The sequence below is a fragment of the Syngnathus typhle genome, linkage group LG6 (assembly GCF_033458585.1).
Source record: "Syngnathus typhle isolate RoL2023-S1 ecotype Sweden linkage group LG6, RoL_Styp_1.0, whole genome shotgun sequence".
Lineage (NCBI taxonomy): Eukaryota > Metazoa > Chordata > Actinopteri > Syngnathiformes > Syngnathidae > Syngnathus > Syngnathus typhle.
This window is the reverse complement of record NC_083743.1, coordinates 5,235,194-5,248,327: the sequence shown is the minus strand read 5'-3', so window position 1 is coordinate 5,248,327 and position 13,134 is coordinate 5,235,194. Positions and strand designations below refer to the sequence as shown.

Below are 13,134 nucleotides of genomic sequence, written 5' to 3'. Positions count from 1 at the left end.
AGTCGTGGGAAGAGCAAACATTCTGGAACATTTCATTTAATTGGAATATAGCGGCTGCCCCCGAAGCTCCGACCTTATTTTTGCACGCGCGCTCACGCGCAGTGTCATGGGTAAATGTGGTTTGGTCTACGCACTTTGCTGAACAATTAATCAACTCCAAATAGAGATCTATGGAATGCAATTTTCAAAAGCTACGATTTAAAAAAAAAAAAAAGCAAATTCAAGACTGCATTTTGTGCACACAACCATGATGGTTTCGCCTTCTGTGAGAAAAACAAAGGTGGCATCTTCTGTGGACTCCACTTGAATATAAAGACCGAGGAGGACTCGTTGACCCCTCGTCACATTCCTGCACATCGTTTTCATTAAAAAGCATCGATTGTTTATTGGCAAACTATGCGCGCGTCTTGTGTATCATTGCATGAGGGTAGCGAGAGAGAGAGAGACGGCGTCCATGTTTGCGTATAGTATGGGAAGAATGTAAAGGAGGGTGCACATGTTGGCCGAGCTCGCAGGAAGTAATGTCGCGTAGCAGCTGTTTACGTCTCCACCCTCATTCCCCCCTCCCCCCCCCCCCTCCCTCCGGTGGTCCCTCTCGCTCGTCTCAGTGTGCAGGCGGCCACCCTTCGACTCACATGCATGATACTCTTCTTTCTTTTCACTTGTACCGGCGGCAAATAATTGATAGTTTTTTTTTTAAATACATATTTTCCCCACATCTGTGTTGGATTTATTTTATTTGCTTTGGATTGAAAAGTGAATGTGAGTAGAAACTTTATTTGTCTGCCTATCCATCCTTCAACACATTTTTGTACCTCTGACTAATGTTGCTCTTATTCTCATCTATTCTTTGACGTACAGGTTGGGGCTGGGATCATATTTTTGTTTGAATAATATTATGACTCTTGGTCTCTAGCACAAATTATTAATGTTTCCGCACTTTGAAATTGTGTTTAAACACACAGACAGCAAGGAAAGCCATTCTACAAGATTTCTAACGTGTTAAATGGAGGTAAATACATTTTTGAACCATTCTAATGAATGGGCTTAGAATTAGAATAGACACAAACCAGTTCTGTGTTGAGGTTTAGATTACACACATCACACAAATTTAGAACTGCTTGTGTGTGTTTAAAAGAAAACCTGTCCACACAACAAACACAAAAGAGTTTGTTGCCGGTGCCAGAGGGGCTGACAACTGTGAGTTCAAACAAGCCGGGGCCAAACTGGACCGGCCGCCACGCCACAAAGGCGCTGATAGCTTGGCCTGGGCTCAATGTGACACAGATGCAAAACTTCTATACCTTTCCTAGGAAATCACAATATCTCATGAGGTCCTTGGGGGGGCGCCTAGTTGGTGACCCCAGATGTAAATTGTTAGTATTATCGAGTGAAGTAGGCGACAATGCCAAGCGCGTGTGCGTGTCTGCTAATCCCAAACGTTTCCGGACGTTCCCAACAATCAACAATGCTTACTCAGTTCCTCCTCCAGAATTCTTGCTTTGCGCATTTTCCCCCCAATCTTCTCTGCCGGTCTTTGTCCGAAACGTAACACCGGCATCTTTTACTATACTCCTCCACTGAGAGGAAGAAATAGGAGGATAATATATTGTATTAAACTTTTTTTTTTTTTTTAATGAGGGTCGTTATGTCAGCAGCGTACAAACTTAAACGTCTGCCCGTGAGGAAGGATGCTTTGTGAAATCGGAGCTGCGACCTCCAAGCTGGACAGGACAGACGTCTGCGGTCCACATACGAGATCTTTTTTCTTTTTTTTTTGTTGCACACTTCACTTGAGACAAACAAGCCTTAAAAAGAGAAGTGATGACCAAGTGAATGTAAAAAGTCTACACACCCCTGTTCAAATGCCAAGCGATATGAAATATATCAAAAATATTTTTAAAGTTCAGATGTTTTAGTAGGCTTTTCCTACCCCCCTCCATGCAATTAGAAACTATCCGAAAATAAAACAAGTATGCATGGAAGATGAAGATAAAAGTCAAAGTTCTCGAGAGGATGTCATGAGAAGCAAAGACAATCAGCCAGATCCTTCTACGTCACAGCTCGTTGGTTGATTAGATAAAAACAGCGGCAACTATTTAATATTGCGTAATTCCTCCATCTCCATGACGACTGGACAGGAAGTCGCCAGGATGTCAGGACCGACTTGATCCCTGTCCTCCATCTAAATGTTTTGTATTCAAATCGATCAAGCATGGCGGAACAACAACATTCGCTCACCTTAGTAAAAAAACCGAATGCAACAAATGTGAAGTTATTATTTTTGTGAAACATGACATCCTTTTTTTCGTCTGTAACGTGGAGCCATTTGATTGACTGCTTCGTTGCCACGGTGATCTGACCGATCGATATGCCGTTTTATTGATTTTGGAAGTTCGCATTGAAGTCGAGGAGACCCGGGGTGGTCTTCAAAAATCAACTCTCACTCAATTGGATGTACTATTTGAATGACCCCTGAACTCTGCTTACGTAACTGCACAGTTAAGGGACTATAAAAATTACTAATCAAGCAGCAATGGGTCCCGTGATGCGGGGAATTCAGCATGGGGAAATTCCTGGCTGCTGATGTTTGTCTTGAGCACTTTGAAAAGCATCAAGGATGGTTCACTAAAACATTAATGACCCTCTTGAAGAATCAAAACCCATTATATTTGATGGGATATATTTATCGTGGCTAGAAATGTATTTCGCAGGCGGGGCATGCTCGGAAATACAAAATGTTTTCTGTCAGTCACAGTAGAATTGCATTTAAATAATTCAGTCAGAAAGTAGAGGATATTTTTGTTCTCGGCATCCCGCAGGGAACCGTTCTCAGCCCGTAAAGTTCGACATTTGATTCTCATTTTGAAGATTCTCCAAAGTTACGCAAGGGGCCTCCAGCAGCCTTCATTGGTCCCTTAGCGGCTTAATCAAATAAATTGTCTGCCGATAAATCCGATTCCATCGCTTTTGAAATCGCCATGGTTGAGTACTGGCACTGAAACGACGACAGCAAAAAAAAAGGGAAGAAGAAAAAACGAGCACATGTCTCTCATCACGCGCAACCACAACACAAGCGAGCAATCAGACAAAAAAGACAGAACACAGGAAGGCAGCCAGGAAGCCCACTGACAAACACACACGAGCAACCCACCATCGTAGCACACACACTATTGTATCAAGCAAGATAGGAGAGACGTTTGGAAAATTCACTTGCCAATGTTCTCGCTCACATGACGTTTTTTTTGTGTGTGAACAGACTCAAGTTTCTCCTCATGTTGTGAATCCAAACATTGTGTAACCTTTCATTTCGGTTCACGTCCTTTTGTCTGAGGTGCGGCCGCTTGCCAGGCAGCGCTCATGTTTATTGGCTTTTACTAGCAAGTGTGTGTGTGTGTGTGTGCGCATAGGTTGTTTATTAGGAAGCTGGCTGGTCTCGCCCGGCAACAAATCCGATGCTACAAGCGAAATAAAATGACTCACCAGATATCATACATCATCTCTTTTATACGCATTTGGTTATCCGATCACGGTGAGATGCGATCAATGAAGCAAAAGGTGCACGTTTATTAAAGTCGTTCATTTTCGGCCTCGAGGGCAAGTCTAACGAGCCGTCCCGCCCATGTGTGAAATAATCATCCGCTATTTACAACCTGCACACCGTCACTTTATTAGGTACACTCTTTTGAATGAGATTCTATATGAGATAAAACCGGTCGACTGCAAATTTTAATCAGAGATGGATTTTTGCATCTGGAATTATTTTCGGGGCATGTTCGCCTTATCATTCAGAAAGCCGGCAATTCGTACTGGCAAGCGTTCCTAATATTTTGATTCTTGATTTGGTCACTGGTCTTTCTGGCTCGAGTTTGGACTTCCACGCAGGAAGTGACACATTCACTTTACTGATGTCATCGTGTTTTTATTCCCAGTCTGGCACCCCACCTGAAATTCCACAAATGCTTTTTCAGGCATTCCAAAAAAGGAAGGAAGGAAGGAAAGAGGTGTGTGTCTCTTTGTGTATTTCTGTGAGCCATAATTTTACTTGAAATGGTGTTATTGTTGATAATTAAAATTAAATACAAAAAACTTGAGATCAGCCGAAAAAATGCGTTGATTTGATCCCTTGAAGTCTTAAGTCTCTCCATTTCTGATATTTGCTGCTTAATGACTGAAGGGGGCGCTGTTTCTCCCTATGAGACGATGAGTGAGTATTTGTTGACTTCCTGTTGTGAGTACTTCACGCTTAGCTAACAGTATTTGGTTCACCTGTGTCAATGAGGTCCAAATACAGTTCAGGTTCTTTGTGTTAAAAATGAGTCAGGTTTCACTTCCTGTCGCAGTTGTGCAAGCGCGTTGGACTTCCCGTCTTTGTTTGGTTCTCCAGTCAAGTCTGGCCCTAGCACCTGGGTCTGCTGGTGTCTATTTATAAATAGCACATTGCTGACATGCTTGATCCTTGAAAGGTTTTCTAGAGTTCCTTTCCAGGAGGGCCAACTTGGTTGTCATGTGATTTGTCATGCATTTTTTTTTCCAAACAATTTCCAAAAAGCTTTTTTTTTTCTCTAGTTGGAATATCATCAGCCCTCATTCAAACCTTTCTTTTATTGACCTCATTTATGAATGATGTGGTTCTTTTGTTCATGCTTCAATAGCCAACCGTGTCCCTGGAGCGCAAACGTATTTGTTAATGTTTGTGTTACAGGTGGCGAGCACAAGCTGTGTCAGGTCGTCGACCAGCCGAAGCATCAGCGACTGCAAACACGCACACACAAACGCGCACGCTAATCTCTGAAAGATTGATGAGGCCCACTCAGGCCCCACGAGGCCCGGTCCAGCGTCGATAAGACGGCTTCCATTTCACCGCCATTCAAGCCACCGTCTCTCCAATCAGACGCGGCGCCTTGACAAGGGGCGAGGCCGAGGCGGCGGATGATGATAAATTTAGGGCCCTTGGACGGGAATCGGTTGTCATGACGGATCACGGGAAGGACGCCTCGGCCCGAGCCGGTTGGGAGGAAGAGGAGGAGGACACCGTGTTGTTGTTAAAATGGCGGACGAGCAGGAAGCCGCAAAGCTGAGAGTGACTTGGCACTTATAAATCACGCACGCACACACACACACACATTGAGGACAATGTGCAACATCTCCTTCTGTAATGTGGACAGCAAGGTGGATCAGTACTTCCAGCCCACGCTCTACATCATCGTCATGGTGCTGGGCCTGCCCACCAACTGCTTGGCCTTGTGGGCCGCCTACATGCAGGTGAGCATGGAAGAACAAAGTCAAGAAACTTTCGCTGTGCTCAGTGTGCATGCCGGGCCACTAGAGGGTGCTAGATTTGATGCGATGCCACCTCGCCCTGCATCCAGGTGCGGCAACACAACGAGCTGGGCGTGTACCTGATTAATCTGTCCGTGGCGGACCTGCTGTACATCGGAACGCTGCCGCTGTGGATCGACTACTTCCTGCAGCGCGACGATTGGATCCACGGCCCGGAGAGCTGCAAACTTTTTGGCTTTATCTTCTACACCAACATCTACGTCAGCATCGCTTTCCTCTGCTGCATCTCGCTGGACCGCTACCTGGCGGTGGCTTACCCATTACGGTTTGTCAAGGTGCGACGTGTCAAGACAGGTATGTCCCAATTTTTTTTATTAAAATGGGCCTTATTATACATGGTCTTTTTTGAACAGGAAAAACTTTCATTTATTTATTTTTTGGGCCCCATGCAGCAATCCTGGTCAGCGCCACAGTGTGGCTCATGGAAATCGTAGCCAACTCGGCGCCTCTCTTCCACGACGAGCTCTTCCAGGGCCGCTTCAACCACACCTTCTGCTTCGAAAAGTACCCCATGCAGGACTGGGTGGCGGGCATGAACCTGTACCGGATCTTCTTGGGCTTCCTGGCTCCGTGGGCCGCCATGCTGGTGGCCTACCGTGGCATCCTGGCCGCCGTACGTTGCAACGTCTCCACCGAACGGCAGGAGAAAGCCAAGATCCAGCGGCTGGCGCTGAGTCTGATTCTAATCGTGTTGCTCTGCTTCGGCCCGTACCACGTCCTCCTGCTGGTGCGGAGCGTGATGTTTCTTCGGAAGCCGTGCGACTGCGGTTCGGAGGAACGCTTATTCCCCGCCTACCACGTCACGCTGGCGCTCACCAGCCTCAACTGTGTCGCCGACCCCATTTTGTACTGCTTCGTCAACGAGGGCGCCAGGCACGACGTGGGCCGAGCTCTTTCCGCTCTGATGTCGGCGGCGTGCCGCAGGGGTTCCTTCTCGCCGTCGCAGGCCGACGTGCTCAACGGCGCCTCCGTCACCTTGGAAACGCCCCTGGCGGCCAAGAAGCAGCCGTGCGGCTACGCCGACGGCGGCCAGGCCGCCGGATACAAAATGGAAGTGGTGGCGCTCAAGGAGGAATGTCTGCAGATGAGCATACTCGCGGGCAGACAGTGACTTGAGAATTAAAAAGACATTAAATGAAAAAGTCGGATTAGGGATTCGAATTAAAATTCCGAGCCGACCAATTTTCTGTTGCGAGGGTTAGGTAAGGCAAAATTTGTCACCATTCCATTGAGCACACACCATTTCCAAAGCGGAAGACGGCTTGATGGAAAAGTGACAGAGGACATGACGCTTCCTGTTGAAGAGGAAACAAGCTTAAGCGCGTTTGACCTCAACAAATTAAGAAGTTCCGACAACGTCTTTCGGATGCTAAGATTCCTTCCTCCATCAACTGTAACTTGTCGGCCACATCAACCGACGTTTGCAATTTTAATGCACAAATAGACACTCTAGTTAATGTGTATTCTGCTTTTTTTTTTATTATTATTATGAATGTTTGTAAGTTATTCATTGTTTTGTTTATGAGCAAAATAAAAAATGTCACCTCACCAACGCACACTAAATTTTTAGGGATACCAAGAAAAGCCTATATGAAAAATATTTCTCAGGAACACATTCTTATCATTGGACAACGACGGTAAATTTATTTTTGGATGGATGTTTGAAATATCCAAACTGGTTTAATCCCGTTGTTACAGCTTCTGAACGTGTACCATTTATTCCTCCTACCAGCGTGACCAATGTGACCCAGAATCCATTTAGAGATCAAAAGCAGCACTGCAAACCGCACATTCATGTGATATAAGACGGCTGCTCCATAGGGACCTAAAAATCAAATGTGCCTTATTTTCAAGCGTGCATCTTCAAATGTTCGGACCCCCTTGGAGATGGCTCCGGTCCACTCAAGCCTGGGAATGCTATTGTGGTTGCTCTATAGGGGGAACAGAAACACAACTTCCTGCCAAAAACCGCTTTGTTAGGGTCAGCATGAGCTCTGTTAATATCAACATTGGATGCAACGAGGTCGTCAGACATTCGATAGCCAGTCGTGAGGTTTGGCGGTGTGATGGACCTTTGACCTTTCATGGCCCTGATCAATCAACCCTGTCACTACCTGTATCTCAGAAAATGTGTTTCTGTTTAGAACGTGCATAGAAATAAACTTTCTCACGGTACCCGTGACTTTAGATGTTTACCCTAGCCCAGATGAAAACACCAAGGAAACTGGTTTGAACTTTTTAATATACTTTGAACTAAAGCAACATTATTTAAAAAATTTTTTTTTAAATAACGCAGTCATAAGCAGTGTGTAATAATGACAATCTTTGAGTACTGCAAAAAAAAATAACGGAAAGCGAAACTTGACTGAATTCTGTCCAACACCGCCATCTTGTGTCTGATTAACAAAATTACACAGACAGGATATCCATTCAGCCGTTATCACGGTGTCGATAAAATAAATCAAATCATTGCATTTAATAGCGGCCCTAATCCTATTTATTAGGGTTAAGGTTATTTATCTGGATACACTCGCGATTGATCAAAAGCTTATATTTTGAAAGCTTCTTAGCGGAAGTGTATTTCTTATTTCCGGTTGTTGTGTTTGCTGATGTGCATTTGATTTTGGATGCGGTCGGTTGCTGTTCGTCCGTAGTGTTAACGCCCGCTTCGATTCATCATCTCGGGCAGCAGCAAAGTGTGAAAGACCGCTGAAATCCCTGTGGAGAAGGAATTATGGCCGCCCCCGCTCTCTCCAGTCGCGCCGGCTCTGCGGGAAGCCTCGGGAACAGCCCAACCATGGCCGCCACCGGCAGGCTGCCCCACGGCAGCAGCGGCGTCGGCCCCGAGTTGGACTTCAGGTCGGCGGCCCGCATGGAGGACTTGAACAGGCTCATCCAGGAGTTCAGCAAACACGACCAGCGCGAGTACGACGATCAGCGGGCTCTGGAGATACACACGGCTAAGGATTTCATCTTCTCCATGCTAGGTGAGGAGCCTACACGAAGATAAAAATCCATACATAAATAGTAACACACAAATACACATTTATTGTATTTGTCCTGTCGGGTCCTCCAGGAATGGTCCAAAAGCTGGACCAGAAGCTCCCTGTGGCCAACGAGTACCTGCTGCTGTCGGGTGGCGTACGCGAAGGCGTGGTGGACATGGATCCGGACGAGCTGAGTGTGTATGCGCGTGGTGCCGACTACGACATGGACTTTACGCTGCTGGTACCGGCGCTTAAGCTGCACGACCGCAACCAGCCGGTCACGCTGGACATGAGGCACTCAGCGCTGGGACACTCCTGGCTCAGCCTGCGGCTATTTGACGAGGGCACCATTAGCAAGTGGAAGGACTGCTGCACGGTGGTGGAGCACATCAGCGGAGCAGCAAACTACTTCTTCTCGCCCACCTTGGTGGCCGACTGGTTCTACCAGGCCGTCTCGCTGGTGCTTCTGGAGGTCCGTTTTTGTTTCGGAGAATATTTACTGCTATGAGGCATTTCTAATTGTTCTGCCATGTTTCCGTCCATGCAGGTACAGAAGAAGCCGCAGAGGGGGGTACCCCGAGTGGAGAAGGTGGAGCGCAACGGCACGGTGGTGTCGGTCATCCTCGGCGTGGGCAGCAGCCGCATGCTCTACGACGTCGTCCCCGTGGTGTCCTTCAAGGGCTGGCCGGCCGTGGCGCAAAGCTGGCTGATGGAGAACCACTTCTGGGACGGCAAGATCACAGAGGAGGAGGTGATCAGCGGCTTCTACCTGGTGCCCGCCTGCTCGCACAAGGGCCGGCGGGAGAACGAGTGGCGCCTGTCGTTCGCCCGCAGCGAGGTGCAGCTGAAGAAGTGCATCTCGCCCGGCCTCATGCAGGCGTACCAGGCGTGCAAGGCCATCATCGTCAAGCTGCTGTCACGTCCCAAGGCGGTGAGCCCCTACCACTTGCGCAGCGTCATGCTGTGGGCCTGCGACCGACTGCCCGCCAACTACCTGGCGCAGGACGACTTCGCCGCCCACTTCCTGCTGGGTCTGATCGACGACCTGCAGCACTGCTTGGTCAACAAGACCTGCCCCAACTACTTCATCCCGCAGTGCAACATGCTGGAGCACCTGTCGGACGACACGGCCGTTCTGCACGCCCGCAAGCTCTCGTCGGTGCGCTCCGACCCGGCCGAACACCTGCGCACCACCATTGAGCACGCCAAGGCCGCCAACAGGCTGACGGTGGAGCTGCAGTGGCGCGGCAGCACCGGCAACCTGCCGTCGCCGCAGTCGGACGCGGGCGGGGAGAACCAGCCCGACGACCGCCTGGCCAAGAAGCTTCAGCAACTGGTCACGGAGAACCCCGGGAAGTCCATCTCGGTCTTCATCAACCCGGATGATGTCACGCGGCCGCACTTCCGCATCGATGACAAGTTCTTCTAAACTTTTTTTTTTGCCGCCCCACATTTTTGCCACGGTGTCAGTCAGGTGTCTATTTTATAGTCTTCTTAGTTCTCCTCACTCACTGTGTACTTACCTGCCGGAGGCCTTCAGAATGACATCCATAAAGTCACCCGGAGAAATCCTTCGGGATGTCCGCTCTGCTTTCAGGCTGACATCTCCTGCCTGGAGAAATCGAAAAGGAGCCGTGCACCCAGTTTCATCCACCCAAAGAACCCGACTTGAACTCTGAAATGATCCTCTTGGATTGACCACCCTGAGCGATTTACCTGGTGTTGTCCACCCACTTGCAAAAATTGACACTCAACCTGGCTGAAACTTCCAAGAGAAATGGACAATTTCACTTTGACAAATTGAGCTGGAGAAATCGTCCGTGCAAACGTCTGCCGGGGGAAATCCAACTGACTTCAATCGGCTCCAAGGAATCCCACCAGGACCTTCACTTGGCTATCAGGGATGCTGTGAAAAGACACCAAACTGGTCTGCAGAAAATCAAAACGATCCAATCTACACCAAGTTGCTGCGTGTTCACCCATCGGAACCACATCACGATGCCCGTAGGTCAAGTCGTCACGGCAACAAGAGTAGTACAATCTTTGTTGTTCAGTGTGGCGCTATGGACTAAAAGCATATCTTCTTCTCCACATGTACATGTCAAACTGCTAGACTAAGAACGAGAATATTCTCAAAACGTTTTCTTAATGAGAAACTAATCAGCGAGAAAGATTTCTCATCTTAATTACAAGTGCTAATTGCTCGGCACTCACGATCGCAATTTCATTATGTTGTCACACACTGAATGTGAAATGGCTTCTTATTTTGCAAACCACAATGTCTGAATGTAAAATCACACGCTACGTTTATAACTCCATTTGGCCTCCACGTGAAGCTGTGGGACAAATTTGGAACTTGTTTTCTTTTCAATTCCACTTTGGAACAGCAGCTAGATGACCACCTTGAAGCTTTCCCCCCCCCCCCCCCCCCACTGTACGATTGTCAACAAGCATCTTTGTTACAAAAAAAAAGGAAAAAAAAGTCGATTGTCTGGACGGTACTCAAATGTAAATAATCCCAAGAAGCCAGAACGGTACCGACTACTGCTTATCATCGAATTCATATTTTGCACAGAATGTAAAAAAAGCACTAACCACACTCCTCTTGATTGTAGTCACGCTCGTGAGCCACGGTGCTAAATACACTACTTTGTTTGTGTGTGTGTGTGTGTGTGTGTGTTAGCCTACATGTCAATGAATATTTCCGTTGGTATGCGTGTTAGCATACTTGTATGTGTTGGCGTGTATATGCGAGGGAGCGTATGTTAGCGTACGTACAGTATGTCTGTCAGCATGCAAGTGTTAGCGTCCACACGTGTTAGCATATGTGCTGGCGTGGATGTTTGCAAGCGAGCATTTAAGAGCATGTATGTGAAGTGTGCATGTTGCTGCCACAATTGTGTTAGGAAATGTGTGTGTTAGCGTCCGTGTGTTTGCAGGGCCTTTAGCGTGTGTATTAGCCACACTCCGAAACCACATTCCCGCTTTGTGAGACCACCGCTAACTTGTTCACACGTTCCTGTTTGCAAACAGGCCTCATTTTGAAAGTGAGTTTGTCTAAATACTGAAATTCTTTTGTGAGCGAGACAAAACAAGCTGTGTTTTAGCTTTTATTTTATTTTTCAAACAAGAATGATTTGAATCTCAAACTTGGTTCACTTTTCCATATACAATGATACCGTGACTCACAAGTGGCCCAACCTTGGAGTTTTTCTAGGTACAAGCCTGTGCTTGCTTGATTTACTTATTTATCTTTGCTGGTCAAAATTTGAGTTAAGCTTCAGATGAGCCGTGACTTAAGTGAAAAAAAAAAACCATTTGAATAGTTTAGGTACCAAGAATCCTTTGAAATACCATGTTGAGTAGTATTCAAAAGACGCCTTCTTCTGTGAACATGTATCTTCGTCACAATGCTGCCTACTAGTGGCCTGACATGCTTATTACACTTTTTTTTTTTTTTTTTTTTTTAATTGTGCGTAAAAAATCGAAAGCTGCCTCCCCGTTCGCACGCACGCGTACGATCAACGCGGCAGGATTGGTCTTTATGCAAACACTGGGGCTCAGCTTTGATTGTACGTCCAATCCGGGTTTTACCGCCGCATTTGGTACCCGCTGCTCGTCAGCACTCAGGTTTGAAAATCTGCTGCATCGTGACAGAATGTTCCTCGTAGACAACGTGCACTAATATCTCCTCTATCTTGGATTGTTGTTGTTTTTCCACTGCTGCAGCTATAAATCACTTCTTTTGTATGTTTTATTGTGTTAGCTCCAATATCTGCTGTATTTTGTGAACTTTGTAAATTCGTTTTTGTTGAGCCTCGATGACCTGGATTTTTTTTAACATTAGTATATTTTGTGATGTTTTTCTTTGTTTTTGTTCATTGTTGTCGACAACCAGCTCAGACACACCCGTTTATCATGTACTGTCTTTATTTAATTATCTCATATGGGCAAGTTTACCAATTATTCAATTTAAGAAGTAAATCTATTGTATATTATACTAACTATACGGTGAATGCATCCGTTAATTAATAAGCAAGATAAATCACAAAATAATCTCATTCATTAACTCAATTTAAGAGACAGCTACATAAATGCAACAAGCATTATGACGCTCTCAATAATCTAAATGCTCCCGGGACTAAATTCTTCCTGAGCTGGTTGGTTTGAACACAATTTTAGTTTTTTCAGCTGTGAAATACGTGTTGTGAAAAGGCTGGAAAAAAAAGAATCCAGCATATTTGTAATACTACAAAGAAAATGTAATTGTGGTCTTGCGATTCCCATTCCTTTTCCCTCAAGTGCAATTAGTGGAAAAGAAAAAAAAACTTTCACAAACACGCAATGTATAACCCTCCACACCACTAACAACATACAAGTGCCCCCCCCCCCCACACACACAAACACACAAACACACACTTGTGGTTGGTTGCGACGTAATCTGTTTAGTGCTCTTTTGTTGTTGAGATCATTTGAACTGTGATTTCTTGTGTTGCTGCTCTGCCCTTGATTTCTTTATGCAAACGTCACCATGGAGCAAGGCTCCCACTCTTCTTCACTGTACAGTAGAGTCACTCACTATAAAGTCTTTTAACAACAACTCGGTTGTTTGCGAAGCCTTTTTTTTTTATAACTGCTGTCAAGGCCTTGAAAAAGAGGGATGGGGTGGATGGAGAAAGGAGAGGGAGACATTGGAAACAAGAGACAAAGCGAGGGGTGAAAGACATTGGAAAATAGGGAGAGGGTAAAGAGACATTGGAAAGGGGAGAGAGAGTGATTGAAAAGGCGAAAGCGAATAGGGAGC

At 46.3% G+C, this 13,134-nt stretch overlaps 2 protein-coding genes across 3 annotated transcripts; both read left to right on the top strand.

Annotated features, from left to right (window-relative positions):
* Nucleotides 1–597: 597 nt before the first annotated feature.
* gpr4 (G protein-coupled receptor 4) lies at nt 598–6,891 on the top strand. Of its 2 annotated transcripts, XM_061281613.1 has the most exons (5): nt 598–762; nt 3,933–4,004; nt 4,706–5,265; nt 5,373–5,637; nt 5,736–6,891. In XM_061281613.1, the coding sequence occupies exons 3-5, from the start codon at nt 5,137–5,139 to the stop codon at nt 6,452–6,454; spliced, it is 1,113 nt and encodes a 370-aa protein (XP_061137597.1). In that variant the 5' UTR covers nt 598–762; nt 3,933–4,004; nt 4,706–5,136; the 3' UTR covers nt 6,455–6,891. The 2 variants fall into 2 exon arrangements, with proteins under 2 accessions (XP_061137597.1, XP_061137596.1); XM_061281612.1 differs by lacking the exon at nt 3,933–4,004.
* A 1,054-nt stretch (nt 6,892–7,945) lies between these two features.
* LOC133155969 (nucleotidyltransferase MB21D2) lies at nt 7,946–12,930 on the top strand. Its single transcript, XM_061281665.1, has 3 exons — nt 7,946–8,330; nt 8,420–8,802; nt 8,878–12,930. Exons 1-3 carry the CDS (start codon nt 8,078–8,080, stop codon nt 9,757–9,759), a joined length of 1,518 nt encoding a protein of 505 aa, XP_061137649.1. The 5' UTR covers nt 7,946–8,077; the 3' UTR covers nt 9,760–12,930.
* The last annotated feature ends 204 nt before the right edge of the window (nt 12,931–13,134 follow it).

Excerpts from the sequence above, each read along its gene's own strand:
- gpr4 (XM_061281612.1), top strand. The coding sequence starts at position 5,137 with ATGTGCAACATCTCCTTCTGTAATGTGGACAGCAAGGTGGATCAGTAC. Across the intron at positions 5,266-5,372 it reads TGTGGGCCGCCTACATGCAG|GTGCGGCAACACAACGAGCT; the intron begins GTGAGCATGGAA and ends CCCTGCATCCAG. Across the intron at positions 5,638-5,735 it reads GGTGCGACGTGTCAAGACAG|CAATCCTGGTCAGCGCCACA; the intron begins GTATGTCCCAAT and ends GGCCCCATGCAG.
- LOC133155969 (XM_061281665.1), top strand. The coding sequence starts at position 8,078 with ATGGCCGCCCCCGCTCTCTCCAGTCGCGCCGGCTCTGCGGGAAGCCTC. Across the intron at positions 8,331-8,419 it reads TTTCATCTTCTCCATGCTAG|GAATGGTCCAAAAGCTGGAC; the intron begins GTGAGGAGCCTA and ends CGGGTCCTCCAG. Across the intron at positions 8,803-8,877 it reads TCTCGCTGGTGCTTCTGGAG|GTACAGAAGAAGCCGCAGAG; the intron begins GTCCGTTTTTGT and ends CCGTCCATGCAG.